We start from the raw sequence: 16,277 nt of genomic DNA on the forward strand, positions 1-16,277 counted from the left end.
AGACCATACACGGCCGCTAGTGCCACTAACACCCTAATAGATGTTATCCTCGTTACTGGCGAGTAAGTGTCAAAGTAATCAAGGCCTTCCTTTTGTGTATAACCTTTGACAACAAGTCTTGCCTTATATTTGTCAATAGTGTCATCAGCTTTCACTTTCCGTTTAAAGATCCATTTCGAACCTAAAGGCTTATTTCCTAGAGGAAGATCTACCAATTCCCATGTATAGTTATCCAAAATTGATTGAATCTCACTATTGACTACCTCTTTCCAAAACGCTGAATCAGAAGATGATATAGCTGCTTTAAAAGTTTGAGGCTCATTTTCAAGCAAGAATGTCACAAAATCTAGTCCAAAGGAAGTAGATGTTCTTTGACGTTTGCTACGCCTTGGATCTTCTATACTTGGAGTATTTTTCTTTGGTTCTTCCCGAGGTCGTTTAGGTCTTTCACTTAACGACTCACATTCAATTTTATACGGATAGATGCTTTCAAAGAATTCAGCATTATCTGATTCCATTACCGTATTAACATGAATTTCGGGATTATCGGATTTATGAACCAAAAATCGACATGCTTTACTGTTTGTAGCATATCCAATGAAAATGCAATCAACAGTTTTTGGTCCGATTTTAACCCTTTTAGGTAAAGGAACTTGTACCTTTGCTAGACACCCCCACACTTTGAAATATTTCAAGTTGGATTTTCTTTCTTTCCATTTTTCATATGGAATAAATTGCGTTTTGCTATGGGGTACTCTGTTGAGTATTCGGTTAGCTGTAAGGATAGCTTCGCCCCACAAACTCTACGGTAATCCGAAACTTATTAATAAAGAATTCATCATTTCCTTTAATGTCTGATTTTTTATTTCTGCAATTCCATTGGATTGAGGTATGTAAGGTGCTGTAGTTTGATGGACAATTCCATATTTCGAACATATTTCTGCAAATGGAAATTCATATTCTCCACCCCTATCACTTCTAATCATTTTGATCTTTTTATTCAATTGATTCTCCACTTCATTCTTGTATTGCTTAAATGATTCAATTGCTTCATCCTTACTATTAAGCAAATAAACATAACAATATCGAGTGCAGTCGTCAATAAAAGTAATAAAATACTTTTTCCCACCTCGAGATGATGTCGACTTCATATCACAAATGTCAGTATGAATTAAGTCTAAATGATTTGAATTCCTTTCAATAGACTTATAAGGATGTTTTACAAACTTAGACTTAACACATATTTGACATTTTGATTTATTACACTCGAATTTAGGCAATACTTCTAAATTAATTAACTTCCGCAAGGTTTTGTAATTGACATGTCCTAAACGAATATGCTATAAATTATTTGACTCCAATAAATAAGAAGAAGCTACAATTTTATTCATACAGTCAACAACCATTACATTTAGTTTGAAGAGGCCCTCTGTGAGGTAGCCCTTTCCAACATACATTTCATTCTTGCTTACAACAACTTTATCAGAAACAAATACATATTTGAATCCATTCTTAACAAGCAAAGAAGTAGAAACTAAATTCTTCCTAATAGTAGGAACATGAAGAATGTTGTTGAGCATTAACACCTTGCCAGAAGTCATCTTCAGGAATATCTTCCCATAACCTTCAATCTTGGTTGTTGCAGTATTTCTCATGGAAAGCTCTTCTTCGGGACCAGCAGTAGAGTAAGTCGCAAATGCTTCCTTGACAGCACAAACATGTCGAGTGGCTCCAAAGTCAATCCACCACTCCTTCGGATTTCTAACTAGGTTGCATTCCGAAAGCATTGCACACAGATCATCAATGTCATCATTCTTCTCCACTATGTTGGCATGTCCCTTCTTCTTATACTTTTTCGGGAGACGGCAATCAGGGGCTTTGTGACCGGTTTTTCCACAATTGTAGCAGCTGCCCTTGAATTTCTTTTTGTTCTGCTCCTTAGTCTGTCCAGAAGACCTCTTTCTCTTCTTACTTTTTGGAGCAGTCTCCTCAACGATATTAGCTCCCATGATCGTTGAATTTCCACGAGACTTCTTCTCGGCTGTTTTGTTGTCTTCCTCAATCTTGAGACGAATCACAAGATCTTCCAACTTCATTTCTTTGCGCTTGTGCTTAAGATAGTTCTTGAAATCTCTCCATGAAGGAGGCAATTTTTCAATCATTGGAGTCACTTGAAATGCTTCATTCACGACCATACCTTCAGCAATAAGGTCATGAAAAATAAGTTGAAGCTCCTGAACTTGGGTTCCAACAGTTTTACTGTCTATCATTTTATAGTCTAGAAACTTGGCAACCACGAACTTCTTCAAGCATGCATCTTCAGTCTTGTACTTCTTCTCAAGTGCGTCCCATAATTATTTCGAAGTATTCATCGCACTGTACACATTGTACAAGTCATCCTCTAAAGCGCATAAGATATAGCCTTTGCAAAGAAAATCTGCCTGCTTCCACGCCTCAACAATCATGAATTTCTCGTTGTCCGGCATGTCCGCAGCAGGCACTGGAGGTTCTTCACTAGTGAATTTCTACATACCAAGTGTGGTAATCCAGAAGAACACCCTTTGCTGCCATCCTTTAAAGTTGGCTCCGGAAAATTTCTCCGGTTTCTTTGCCGGTGGAACAACAGTCCGGTTTGACGAGGCTATCGTCGTTGCCGCAATAGTCACAGAAGAATTTCCGTTATCAATTTTCATTTCTCACTGTAAATAACAGAAGAGTTCAATTAATGGCAAAATCAGAACAGTAAACAATACTGTTATTAACAAAAACAGTATGTATAATAAATAAAACCGAAGTTTTTATATACTGTTTCACAGAAAAACGATGAAGTTTTTATGTTCTTCAAATCGTTTTATGAATTTCAATACTCTGATGAAGTTTTTTATATCTTCAAATCAGAATAGTAAAATTCAGAAGGAGTAGAAAATCACACAGGTTTTAATCTCCACAAACAAAATACAGAATATAAAAAAAAAAAAATTCCTTAAGAAGGTTATATTTCTGTATTGCTGTAATAAACAATTAAACTTTCTGAAAAAACAAAACAGAAAGTTAGTAATACTTGTTTAACAAAATAGATTCTGAAAAATAAAAAAACAGCATAGGAATAAATCGAGCCCACTGAATACACAGTGTGTCCTTAAGGAAATTATTCCCCTCAAATACCCGAGGTGCTGGAATATATCCTCCCAGGATAGAACGATTTTAACTCACCGGAGTGTTGGTACCAAAACGCTAGTGAACAGCGAGCCACTCGAAGGAACTGATCACCGCCACCATTATACCAATTCAACCATGGACAACCAATCCAGCTTCTTCTAATTTACCCTTAATTTAACTTAGAGATAATGCTGCTCGGTGGGCCGGGCCTGAACCGGACCGGACCGGGCCCGCGGTCCTAACGGGCCTGGTGGGCCTGGTGGGCCGGTCCTGGGTGGGCCGGTCTTGGTGGGCCTCTGAGCCCGTCACGGGCTGGTCTCCATGGTTGAGCCCACGAGCCCGGGACCGTTTGGCCCGGGACCGGCAGGCGGGCCTGGGCCGGTCCTGGCGGGCCTGGCGGGCCCAACGGCTATTTTAAAAAAAAAAAAAAAAAAAAAAAAAATCAAACGGCCATATTTAAAATCTAGCCGTTTGGGCTGAAAATATGACCGTTTTTTAAGTTAAAAAAATGGCCATTTGGCCCCCAAACTTTATTTTAACCCCAAACTTTATATAATTACACTTTTCCCCATTTCTCAACTATAAATACCCCCTCATTCTTTCATTTTTATTCACCAATTCATCAATATCTCTCAATATCTCTCAATCTCTCTCAATCTCTCTACTACAATTACTTAATTTATTGTTGAAATTTCGTGAAAAATTGTGAAGTTGTTGAATTGAAGTTTTCAAGTGTTCAACGATTTTCAATTTTCAAGAAGTTGTTCGGCAATCCGGTAAACTCGTTTCAACTCTTACGTTTTTATAATATATTTTTGTGTGGTTTAGTTTGCATAATTATAATTAATATGGCATTTACTTTGAAAAAAATGTTTGGTAAAGGAAAAGATAAAACCGGTGAAAGTAGTGGCCAACCAACTACCCTTCCCCCGGCTCCCCGACCTAGAAAAGATAAGCAAGTTGAAAGTAGTCGCCAACCTAGACGTCCTCCTCCTTCCGTAATTCTTGATAGTGATCACCCTTGTTTTCAATTTACCGATAGTGAATTTTATCATAATGTTGCACCAGGTGATAGATTAGATGATGAAATTATGAATGCTCTTTATCCTAATGAAACCATCTTAGAAAATAATGAGGAAAATGAGGATGATGATGAAACTCAAGCACCGGATTTAGATGATACACCTACTAGTCCTCTTAATAACCCAAGTGATGCACCGGTCGACCCACCTGTAGAAACTCCTACTTTTAATAGAGAACCTGCTAAACGCTTAGAAACATCATTAGTTTGGAATTTTTTTACTCAAGTAAGAGAAAAAAATAAGGCTAAGTGTAAAACTTGTGGGAAATTAATGTCGCATAAATATGTAGGAGACCGTAGCGGCACAGGTAGTTTGACTAGGCACATAAAAACACACCCTAGAGATAAGGCTAGATTTTTTCAAATGAAAGCGCATCTAGAGGGGACAAGTGTAGATTCTGCGATTAACCCTAGTACAGGTTCAAATCTAGTTCAACCAGGAATTAACACTGTCACTGGAGGTATTTTATATTACGATCCAAATAGAGATCGTGAAGAATTAGCAAAGATGATTACTGTTATGTGCTTACCTTATACTTTTGCTTCTAATCCTAATTGGGTTCATTATATTAGAAGAGTGTTTAATCCTACTTATAAAGGTTGGCCTCGCGCAACAGTTAAGAGTGATATTTATAAATTCAAACATGAATATGAACAATATTTGCGTTATTTATTTACTCATATACCTAATCGGATTTCTATTACTACTGATATTGGTAGAAGTGGTAATGATTGTGATTACCTAACTGTTACAAGTCATTGGATAGATGAAGAATGGATAATGCAAAAACGCATAATTGCATATAGAATAATTAATTCGCGTCACACAGGTAAATTTATAGCTAACACTGTTGCAGATATTTGTAGATATTTTTGCTTTAGCGATAAAATAATGGCAATTTCAATGGATAATGCTTCTAGTAACACCAGTGCTATAGGCATGCTTACAACAACACTAAATCCTGCATTTACTAATATTTTCCATGTTAGATGTATTTGTCATATTTATCATTTAATTGTCGGTGATGGTATGCGAATATTAAACATAGAAATTGAAAAGGTTAGAATGGCTCTTAATTGGCTTTTTTATTCAAACCGTAGAAGTAGACTTAGAGAGTATTTTAAAAAATGTGATGAATATGGCCTTAGAGAAAGAAAGGTTCCTAAACCTTGCCCGACTAGATGGAATTGTATGTACGAAAGTTTAGTAGTAGCATATGAATATAGAAACCCAATTAATGCAACGTTTAATTCTCGGGTAGGTGGTGAAGATGATGATGAAATGCTTACCACTCAAGATTGGACTAATGTTAAAATTCTTTTAGATTTTTTAGAACATTTTCAAATTGCAACAAATGCATTTTCTGGGCAATATTATCCTACTATTTCAAACTGTTTAGTTTATATTGCAGCACTATCTGATTTGTTTGTTGAATTTAGTGAGGGTGGGGATATTTATGAACTTGCTATAAATGAAATGAAACAAAAGTTTAAAAAATATTTTTTTCCTATCCCTCCTATTTATGGTCTTGCTGCAATGCTAAATCCTACAATGAAATTGGGAGGTCCTCATTTTTGGTATTCAAATATTTATAAGGCTTTAGATCTTTCAAATGAGGAAATTGCGACACTTGCAGATGCAAAAGCTTCAATTAAGATTAACGCTCAAACAGTTTATAATGCTTATCAACTTGCCTTAGAGCATGCTAGGCCAACTATTCCAACCCCTACTTCGTCTAGCTCACAATCCTCTAAAAGAGTTGCGGGCTTAAAAGCTCTTAAATCTTGGACGGAGTTCAGGGGGTCTCAAGGTGAAAATTATGATGAAACTTCACATCTAAATGAGCTTCAAGTTTATTTGTCTCAGGGACTTGAAAAGGAGAATCCAGACGGCTCTTTTGATCTTTTGGAATGGTGGAAGGCAAGGGAAAAACATTTTCCTGTTCTTGCAAGGATGGCTCGGGATATTTTATCAATTCAAGCTTCAACTGTTGCATCAGAGAGCGCTTTCAGTCAAGCAAGACTGCAAATAGGTGATCATAGAGCGTCTATGAGGGATAGCTTGGAAAAATCAGTATTGTTTAGAGATTGGATCCGCTCGGAAAGAAGAAACTTTGGAATTGCAGAAGCACAACCGGCGATAGATGAAGCTTATGAAGAAATGATAGCGGAACTTACGGAGGATTCGGCTTCGCCCGGAAGTGGTGATGAACAAGCTTCTTTTCCACCACCACCAACGCAACCTCCTCCGAACCTTGAAGGATTTATGAGATTTGTTAGAGATAATACATAGAATAATATGTAACTTGTATTTTGGCACATCTTCCTTAGTTTTTTTCCTTCTAATGGTGGTATTAGTACCTTGTTGTGCTCATTCCATTGGGGGAAGGATGACTAAGAAAGATATGTCATTTTTTGGTAATAAAATTTATTGCTTCTACCCATGAGCTTCTTTTCGCAATATTTCTTTGTCTATACTTAGAATTATTTATATGCTACAATATATACATAATATACAATATATATACTACAAGAAAATATATTTATAAGATACAATATATACATAAGATACAATATATATACTACAAGAAAATATATAAGAGAATATATATACATAAGATACAATATAATATACTACAAGAAAATATATTATGCTACAATATATACATAATATACAATATATATACTACAAGAAAATATATAAGAGAATATATATACATAAGATACAATATAATATACTACAAGAAAATATATTATGCTACAATATATACATAATATACAATATATATACTACAAGAAAATATATTTATAAGCTACAATATATACATAAGATACAATATATATACTACAAGAAAATATATAAGAGAATATATATACATAAGATACAATATAATATACTACAAGCAAATATATAAGAGAATATATATACATAAGATACAATATAATATACTACAAGCAAATATATTATGCTACAATATATACATAATATACAATATATATACTACAAGAAAATATATTTATAAGCTACAATATATACATAATATACAATATATATACTACAAGAAAATATATAAGAGAATATATATACATAAGATACAATATATATACTACAAGAAAATATATTATGCTACAATATATACATAATATACAATATATATACTACAAGAAAATATATAAGAGAATATATATACATAAGATACAATATAATATACTACAAGAAAATATATTATGCTACAATATATACATAATATACAATATATATACTACAAGAAAATATATTTATAAGCTACAATATATACATAAGATACAATATATATACTAAAAGAAAATATATAAGAGAATATATATACATAAGATACAATATAATATCAAGAAGTGATATTTATGCATGACAATTTAGTGTTTTACTATTGTTTTGTTATTTTCTTTTTCGTCAAGCACTTTAATAATTAGATATACATATATACTACATATTAATATAGCCATGATACTACAAGAAATTGTCTTTAAAAAAAAAAAAAAAAACCCGCTAGGCCCGCGAAGCCCACGAGCCCGGCCCGTTAAGCACAGGACCATGTGGGCTTAGGCCCGTCACGGGCCGGTTCCACCCATTAGGCCCACGAAGACCGGGACCGCCAGGCCCGGGACCGCCAGAGCCCGGGACCACGAAGCCCGGGACCGCGAGGCCCGGCCCGTTAGGCCCACTAAGGCCCGGGCCCGGGACAAAATACAGCCCTATTTATAGAGTTGCTGGCATTGTTTCTAAAAAGGTTTGCAACCCGTCCGGATTGAATTTTTCGTTAATTAATTAGCCGAAGCCGAAGCCGAAGCCGAGCGAGCGACGACGGCGCGAGGCTTGCCTTTTTCTTAACTCTTTAAGAGCCAGAAGAAGAGCAATTATATATATACCCATCAAAAGCCTTTTCTTCCTCCGATATGGGACAATGTCCCTTTCCCAAGGGAAACTCAAATATTTCATTTTTCCCCCATTTCTGATTCACCCTCTTTAAGCTACACAAGCTTAAAATCCCAACAAAATGTGGGCGGATGAAATATCTACGGTGACAATTATGGTAATGGATAAATCAATGCTAGTCACAATAGATTAGAATGAGGATGAATAATTTGAAGTGTTAGAAGGGACATTAAATTGTACACTTGGCAGATGTATATTACAATTACAAATCCTGGGACTTAAAAGGGGATCCCATATACACATGATATAGCAGTAAAGTATTACTTGAGACAGGATGCCATCAGAGGAAATCTCAAGATGGTGCATGGAAGAGATATATTTGAAGGCATGCTCATACTTTATTCAACCTATTTCAATTGTAAAAATATAGCTAGAAACTGATAATCAAAAGGTTGAGCCACCTGCCAAGACAAAAATGCCTGGAAGGCCAAGAAGGAATAGGAAAAAAGATATTGGAGAAGTAAAAAGAGTTGAAAAGTTACAAAAGCTAGGCATATCTATGACATTCTCAATCTTCAAATCAATCACTCATAACAAGAGGAGTTGTCCACGTAACTCGATGTGGATAAATCAATGCATGTCACTATTATTTTTTATTTTTAGTGGTGAGCCTCAATTATGTTTTGTCCTGGTAGTTCCTACTTGATTTAGTCTGTTATTTAGTCGAGTTGTATCCCAAAGACTCATTATATAATTTTGTCACACGTCAAGGCTCTAAACTTACATTGTAGTTTTTCATGTCTCACTTGTGACATATATTTTGTTTAAATTATACTTTGAGGATAATTGTTGAATTAGTCCCTCGCAAGGACGTGCATATTAATTTGATGACCTATTTTGATTGTTGCCCTTCCTTATGTTATTTCCTATTCATTTGCGATACCCCACAGGGACATGGGTTTGAGATTGTGTTGTTGGTGCCTTGTGTGGCGCATAACCTATAGCCCGAATTAAAGATTCATTTGACAAGGGTAATGATGTAGGACACTGGTGACAACCCCTAATTCCAGTCATGACGCCGCCATTATGTATTGCGTTGGTGTGTTATTTTTATGCATATTTTAACTCTAGAGACCTTTGCCGTCACTAGTGTTTAAGTACTAAAATCTTATATTTACCAAACTATTCTAACTATGCGGACAAAAACTAACCTAATGCATTATCGACAACACATTATTTCCAGTCATAACGCCGCTATTATGTACTGCATCAGTGTATTATTTTAATGCATATTTTAACTCTAGAGACCTTTGCCGTCACCAGTATTTAAGTGCTGAAATCTTATATTTACCAAACTATTCTAACTATGCGGACAAAAACTAACCTAATGCATTATCGACAACACATCTCTTGCCAAAGTCATAACGCCGCTATTATGTACTGCATCAGTGTATTATTTTAATGCATATTTTAACTCTAGAGACCTTTGCCGTCACCAGTATTTAAGTGCTGAAATCTTATATTTACCAAACTATTCTAACTATGCGGACAAAAACTAACCTAATGCATTATCGACAACACATTATGCTACTCTCTCTATTATGTGTTTTTACTTTTTGCACTTTAATTAGATAAAATTGATATACGATTTAATTAAATTTATCATAATAGATTTTCAAAAGAATTATCTGTTTAAATAATAATTATTGTAAAGTTAGTCTTTACATGTCTTTTTATGCTAAAAGCACTTTCAAAAGGATTTGAATAAACACAAATTATTTTAGTAATTCTCAAAAATTACTTCTCTAAGTTGGTCAAACACAAACTGTTATTATCTAAATGTATTTTTTCAAAAAACTCTATTTGACAAAAAATACTTGCTAAAATAAGTTGTTCTTTCAAAGTTTGGCTTTATAACTGTTCTTTTCTCGTAATTTAACGCTCAGAAACACTTTTGAGAGCATTTGACTAAACATAAATTATTTTAATAATTCTAGAAAACTAATTTTTAAGTTGGTTAAATACAAACTATTATTATCTGAATATATTTTTTTTAAACTTTATTTGACAAAAAATAGCAAAATAAGTTGTTATTTTTAAAGCTTGGCTTTATAACCTTTTCACTTCCCATGTAATTCTTGAAGATCAAAAGAAAATTAGACATGGGGTGTAAAAACCAAAATAGAAGAAGTAGAAATATACACAAACCATAAGATCAAACCACCCAATGGGGAATCATCGGTATAAATCTTGCACATACTAGGTGTAGTTCAAATATTACTATCCCTATAACTTTTTAATTCCCCTGTCTCACCATAAAGTGCACAGTTAACCACTAATTAGAAATGTCTTTATTCTTTAGCTATTGTTTAAAATGTATTTATTTTTTAGTCAGTGCTTAATAAATTTTTATCCGTCCGAACAAAAATATCCATGTGACATGAGTGTTGTGTAAATATTAAGGACATGGTGTCCTTAACTTCATGAATGTTGTGTAAATATTAAGGACAAAGTGTCATGTATTTGCACCTTTCGTTGTTAAACTTTAGGACATCATGTCCTTAATTTCATATGTTCGGTGTAAATGTTAAGGACATGGCGTCCTTAACTTCATATGTGCAGTGTAAATGTTAAAGACATAATGTCCTTAACTTATATTTGCACCTTCAGTTGTTAAACTTTAGGATCTCATGTCCTTAACTTCATATGTACAGTGTAAATGTTAAAGACATGGTGTCCTTAACTTCATGTGTGCAATGTAAATATTAAAGAACATGACATCTTTAACTTCATGTGTGCAGTGTAAATATTAAGGATGTCCTTAATATTCACACAACACTCACGAATAAAGAGTAAAAATATTTTTTCGTATTAATTTTAATAGAGTAGTGGCTATTTTTGCTCAGCATTAAAAATATACTAATTTAAGGGCTATTTAGTCTGCAAACAAGTTATATTAAGATTATTATGTGGGGATTATGATATGCAAATTAAATAATAACGAGATTTAGAGGATATTATTTTAGCAAATATTTAATTTCTATATTATAATTATAATTATTATAAATAGAATATATGAGGCATCATACAAAATATGTGTTTGATTTTTCTGCAAGTAAACTTAAGTTAAATAAACCCATTCACGGGGGACGGTGCTAGTGTACTACCCGCTCCAAATTCCAGAATACAAACCTAAACATGTTAAAGCTACTGTCTTTTGTTTCATCACATAACTTCACTCCATTGTCAAATTTCATTGGAGGCATTCAATTTCAGTCCGCCTTCACACCCACTAATCATTTCTTCCACTTAGCGCGAGTCTTTTCTTCAATCAGTCATTCCCATTCCAAGGTATGTCAAATCCCACCTTCCTTTCTTTTTTTCTTTCACTCGTCAATCTGTTTCCCCAGGCACACATCATTGTTGCACTCATGTCTTTTTCTTCAAATTTAAACCCAGATGGAGGCTGATTCTTATATGTTTGGGCCATACAAGATTGACAAAAAAGAAGTCTTCTACTCCACTGATTTGTCCTATGCCTTGGTCAACCTCCGTCCCCTTCTTCCTGGTAACTCTTATTTATGTCTTTACCTGAAAAATTGCATATGCTAGTAAAGATCATCTTCTCTTACTTTCTTTCTCCACTGATCTTAAATTAGATTTCTGGTATTTTTTAATTTGTAATCTAGGATACCTGTTATTTTTGACTGAAACTTTAACCCTTGATACAAGGAGTGATGCATCCAGGAGCTGTACTCAATACACATAACAATTAACACCATTCATTTGGATGGTTGGAAAATTGTAGAGCAAGCTTTGACAGTAAAAAAGACAGGAGAGAAAACTACATTTTTATAGGGTTTTGCTTATTCATCCTAGACACATGCGATTCTTCATACTTCAAGCACGAAACTAACTGCTGGGCAACCTTTTGTTGCTTAAAAGCAAATAACCAGCATTATACTAGGAAAATGAACACTGTCATATATAAGTGCTTGATCCTATACTTAGCTGCTACTCTAGACTAAGGTCTGGCTTGCAGCACTTCTACTGTGTTCATCTGGTAATTTGTCAGAACCAAACTTCTTAAAATGTGGAAACTATGGAAACTCTATCCTGATTCTGCATTCTTCATACAAGATTCTTCTCCAACAAAATTTATAACAAACACTGTCCAATGTTTTCTCTGCCGAGTGCTTCTCTTTTGTGCTACTTCCTTAAGCAGTGTTATCAAAGGCGAAAAGCGCAAAAAAGCTCCAAGGTCTGTTGGGGCTTTAAGCGCAAAGCGAAAATAAAGCGTGGGCTTTTAATGAAGAAAGGCGCAAATGAAGAAAAACTACAAATATGTATGTGTAGTCCAAGACTAATATCTATAGTATGAATACCAAATATTTTTAGAAATTAAGGAAAAGTTACGAGAAAGTGAAATATCAATTGTTTAGTGTCGCCTCTTCAAGATTACGCTCATTGGGAAGGAAAAGTATGCCTTGATGACAACACTGAAGCGCCCGCTAAGCGAGGCGAAGCGCTCAATATATTTTGAGCCTCGCTTCAGGGCTTAAGCACACTGAAAGCGTGCCTTTGATAACATTGTCCTTAAGTATCAGTTTCGGAGTGCATACTTCTGTTTTTGTATATCCTTCTTATAGTCCCTTGTATTTTGTGATCATTATTCATATTTCTCATGTATCGTAAAAGAAAATCACTTTAGTATTGGTTTATTTGTATGCCATCATTTTCCGATGTCACATGAGTACCATCTATTGAGCACTCTTATTTTGCCGTGCAGGTCATATCCTTTTCCAGACTGTAATCGAATGGTTGTTGGAGATTCATTAAATATTTTCTAATGTGAATATAGTCGCTTACTTGTGATGATACAGAGGAAGCTGAAATATGGTGCTTTATGTCCTCAATTTACTTTTAGTATGATCCCTCTGTAGTCTGTACTTAAATGTGGTTTTAACTCCAGAAGTACATGTATTTGGGACTTTGGTGTATATCTTCAAATAAAGTATACCTCTGAGGATCAGTTTAGAAAGTCCAGTACTCTTTTAAATGGTAATGCAATGCTACTTGCGATCACTCAATTAATCAACCAACTAGGCTCAATCAAATCCTCAGTGTCTATTCTGTTCTATTTGATTCATTTTTTTAAATACTAAGTAATCTAACTTTTAAGGAAAATAAAAAGTTTATTTTTTTAAAAAAATTATTGGTTCTCTATTTTTAAATTAAATTTCTGTAGTGATTTTTAAAGCTTACGCTTATCCATGCATGAAAATACAAGTCTCCTATCATAATAAAAAAACTCATGACAAATATCGATCCTAATGTAAGTGTAACAACAAGTTTGGATTCTCTAAAGATGTAACATAGCAGGGAGCCTGCTTGTCATCTTTTGTGCTGGTAGCTTCTCAGTACTATTATATCAATAAAACTACCTTACCTTATAAAAAATAAAAATAAGAATCTAAGTGTTGCAGCAACTAAGCATTTTTTGCTTCTTTTGTTTTGTTCTTTGTAAGTCTGCATTGAGTCCGAGAGATCTAGATCTTTTTTCGGACAGCTTTCCTTGATATGATTTGAGGTCTTCCTTGTTCACTTTTATCACTTTCAATTGTTATATCATTGGTACATATGGACCATTGCATGTGAAGATAAACCATGTCAAGTAACCTCTTATTTTATTTTCACTGCTACTTATAGTATATCCTCTGTGTGTGGTCATTTCTAATCTTGCCATATCCTGTATATAACCATCCATCTTAACATTTGCATGTCTTGCGGGTATGTTAAGGTTTAAAGGACCAACATTCACTACATATAACATTACTAGTTTCACAGCCATTATATAGTATTTGACTTTCACTTTAGTGGGTGTCTTCCAATCTTTAAGCGCTACCCTGTCATCCCTCCATTTCAACTATCTTTGTTTTTTAGTTTTATGCATTACATTTCTATCTATCATGCCATCCTCCTGGAAGACTGAGCCTAAATATTTGAATTGTCTGCACCTGTATACCATAGTCCCTTCTGATCTCACTTCACTTACATTCTTCTTATGGAGGCTAACCCTCATAACATTCATAGTACTTTACTTTCATAGATCTAATTCTATCAATATAGCTAAGGTTTCTGTCATGGATATATGAACATATGCGATTTTATCGTTGTGATTTGTGTTGAGCAATTGATTGCAATGTCATTTTCATCATTCATTGATCTTGCAATTATCCGTCAAAAAATTGTTGGCAATTATCTTAATACACTTAACTTGGTTTGGGTCTTTACCCATCTTCTCTTTTAGTTGTGCTAGCTTATACATCACATACTCTCAGATGCAGAAAAAACATCCGATAAAAGTTAGCTATGATATCCAAAAGTATGGAGACATAATAATAAATTTGAACTTTGTTAGTTTTTAAGGACAAGTGGCATCTGACGATTATTAATTTATGTAATACAGAAGAGTTGATTCCCATGACTGGACCATGAAAGTTTGTAACCAGACAAGATAGCGTTATTGGCTGTGGTCTGAATGATTCCTCTCACAAACTCATCTTCCAATGCAGTTAATAAATTTTTAATTGACCGTCATTATGAGGTTTATAATTCTTGAAATATATATTAATAAACAGTTAACAAAGATGTTATGTCTGTTGGGGATGATTCTTATTCCAATCTTTTGTGATAACTGCAACATAAGTTTTCTCCCACCAATTAATAGGTTCAATTTTGTGCTTTATTGGCCTTTGGGCTTGGCACACTCTACATCTATTAGTTTCTTGAAAATCTGCTTGTATTCTTTTGTTTTTCTTTTCCTTGGAGTATTATGGATTATGGAGTGGCATTCAAAATCTGAAGCATCATATTTGGTCTACTTAACGAGATGTACATGTGCTTGTTTGCCCAAGACGCGAAGCAAAGCGCTTTGCTGATCTTACTGCTGATGAAACTAGCGACTTGTGGCTTACAGCACAAAAAGTGGGCAAGCAACTTGAGTCCTACCACAAGGCATCCTCTCTTACATTTGCAATCCAAGTAAGAAGGCAGAGTTGTTATAGGTTTAGTTGTTATCATTAATGATATTATTGTAAAACCTGATATGCTCGGATTTTTGAAAAAGACAGCTGAATGCAGAATTTGATATTTATAAAGTATTCTTGGCATTTCTGTACAATGTAAAAAGGATAGCCAGATTTTCTTTGTGATGGAGTTATGTATACTTTCATTTATGTTCTTGTTTTATTATTATTTGTTTCCTTTGGCTTATTTTACTGGTTGAGAAGCTGGTCCTAAGTTCTTTGCTTCTGTTAATATCTCAGGATGGACCCCAGGCGGGGCAGACAGTTCCTCATGTTCATATTCACATCATCCCACGTAAAAGTGGTGACTTTGAAAAGAATGATGAGATTTATGATGCTGTAGGATTCAAATATCTGCTACTGATTACTAATACTTAGTTGGCTGGATGTAAAGCCGGTACTAATCTTTTGCATTATTCATGCAGCTGGATGTGAAGGAGAAGGAGATGAAGCAATCGCTTGATTTGGACAAAGAAAGGAAAGACAGAAGCATTGAGGAGATGGCTGAAGAGGCAGCTGAATACAGAAAACTTCTCTAGTGAAGAGGCATAATATATCATCTTATTATTGTCTTTAGAATCCAGCTGTTGCCTAAGTGCTTTATTGATCACTAACTATTCCATGGATGTAACATTTGGATATTATAAACTAGTATATGATTACATTCTGGTGTTAGCAGTAAGATATTCCCATCTGAGTAGGGAATTTTACTGATATAACTGAAGCTGTTGTGGTTTTCTCCTGTACTCAAATTTGTTTGCTATAGCTGAACGCTATACCACAAATCTAACAGTGATAGCCCTTTTGTGATACCACTGCAGAATTGGGGTTTAGGGTTACAAGCCCTTCAATTATCCTGAGGATTCCATGATCTCATATTTTTACCAGAATTAAAAATTTAAGATATCTTGATCCTTATACTTTCAATCGCGTTATTCTAATTGGAATAGAAGGAGTGCCATTTTATTTTTGTAACAATGTTTTTTTAAGATGTCTACAATAATAATACACCAAAGTTACACGAGAGCCATTT

At 34.4% G+C, this 16,277-nt stretch overlaps 1 protein-coding gene across 2 annotated transcripts; it reads left to right on the forward strand.

Annotated features, from left to right (window-relative positions):
• Positions 1–11,300: 11,300 nt before the first annotated feature.
• LOC107791024 (bifunctional bis(5'-adenosyl)-triphosphatase/adenylylsulfatase FHIT-like) lies at positions 11,301–15,904 on the forward strand. Of its 2 annotated transcripts, XM_016613006.2 has the most exons (5): positions 11,304–11,507; positions 11,616–11,726; positions 15,054–15,200; positions 15,485–15,583; positions 15,670–15,904. In XM_016613006.2, the coding sequence occupies exons 1-5, from the start codon at positions 11,355–11,357 to the stop codon at positions 15,781–15,783; spliced, it is 624 nt and encodes a 207-aa protein (XP_016468492.1). In that variant the 5' UTR covers positions 11,304–11,354; the 3' UTR covers positions 15,784–15,904. The 2 variants fall into 2 exon arrangements, with proteins under 2 accessions (XP_016468493.1, XP_016468492.1); XM_016613007.2 differs by lacking the exon at positions 15,485–15,583 and having other exon boundaries at positions 11,301–11,507.
• The last annotated feature ends 373 nt before the right edge of the window (positions 15,905–16,277 follow it).

This window comes from Nicotiana tabacum, chromosome 2, assembly GCF_000715075.1.
Source record: "Nicotiana tabacum cultivar K326 chromosome 2, ASM71507v2, whole genome shotgun sequence".
Lineage (NCBI taxonomy): Eukaryota > Viridiplantae > Streptophyta > Magnoliopsida > Solanales > Solanaceae > Nicotiana > Nicotiana tabacum.

Bases quoted from the DNA above. Each gene is read 5' to 3' on its own strand.
- LOC107791024 (XM_016613006.2), top strand. From the start codon at position 11,355: ATGTTAAAGCTACTGTCTTTTGTTTCATCACATAACTTCACTCCATTG. The intron at 15,201-15,484 runs GTAAGAAGGCAG...TTAATATCTCAG, and splicing joins CTCTTACATTTGCAATCCAA to GATGGACCCCAGGCGGGGCA. The intron at 15,584-15,669 runs GTAGGATTCAAA...TTATTCATGCAG, and splicing joins ATGATGAGATTTATGATGCT to CTGGATGTGAAGGAGAAGGA.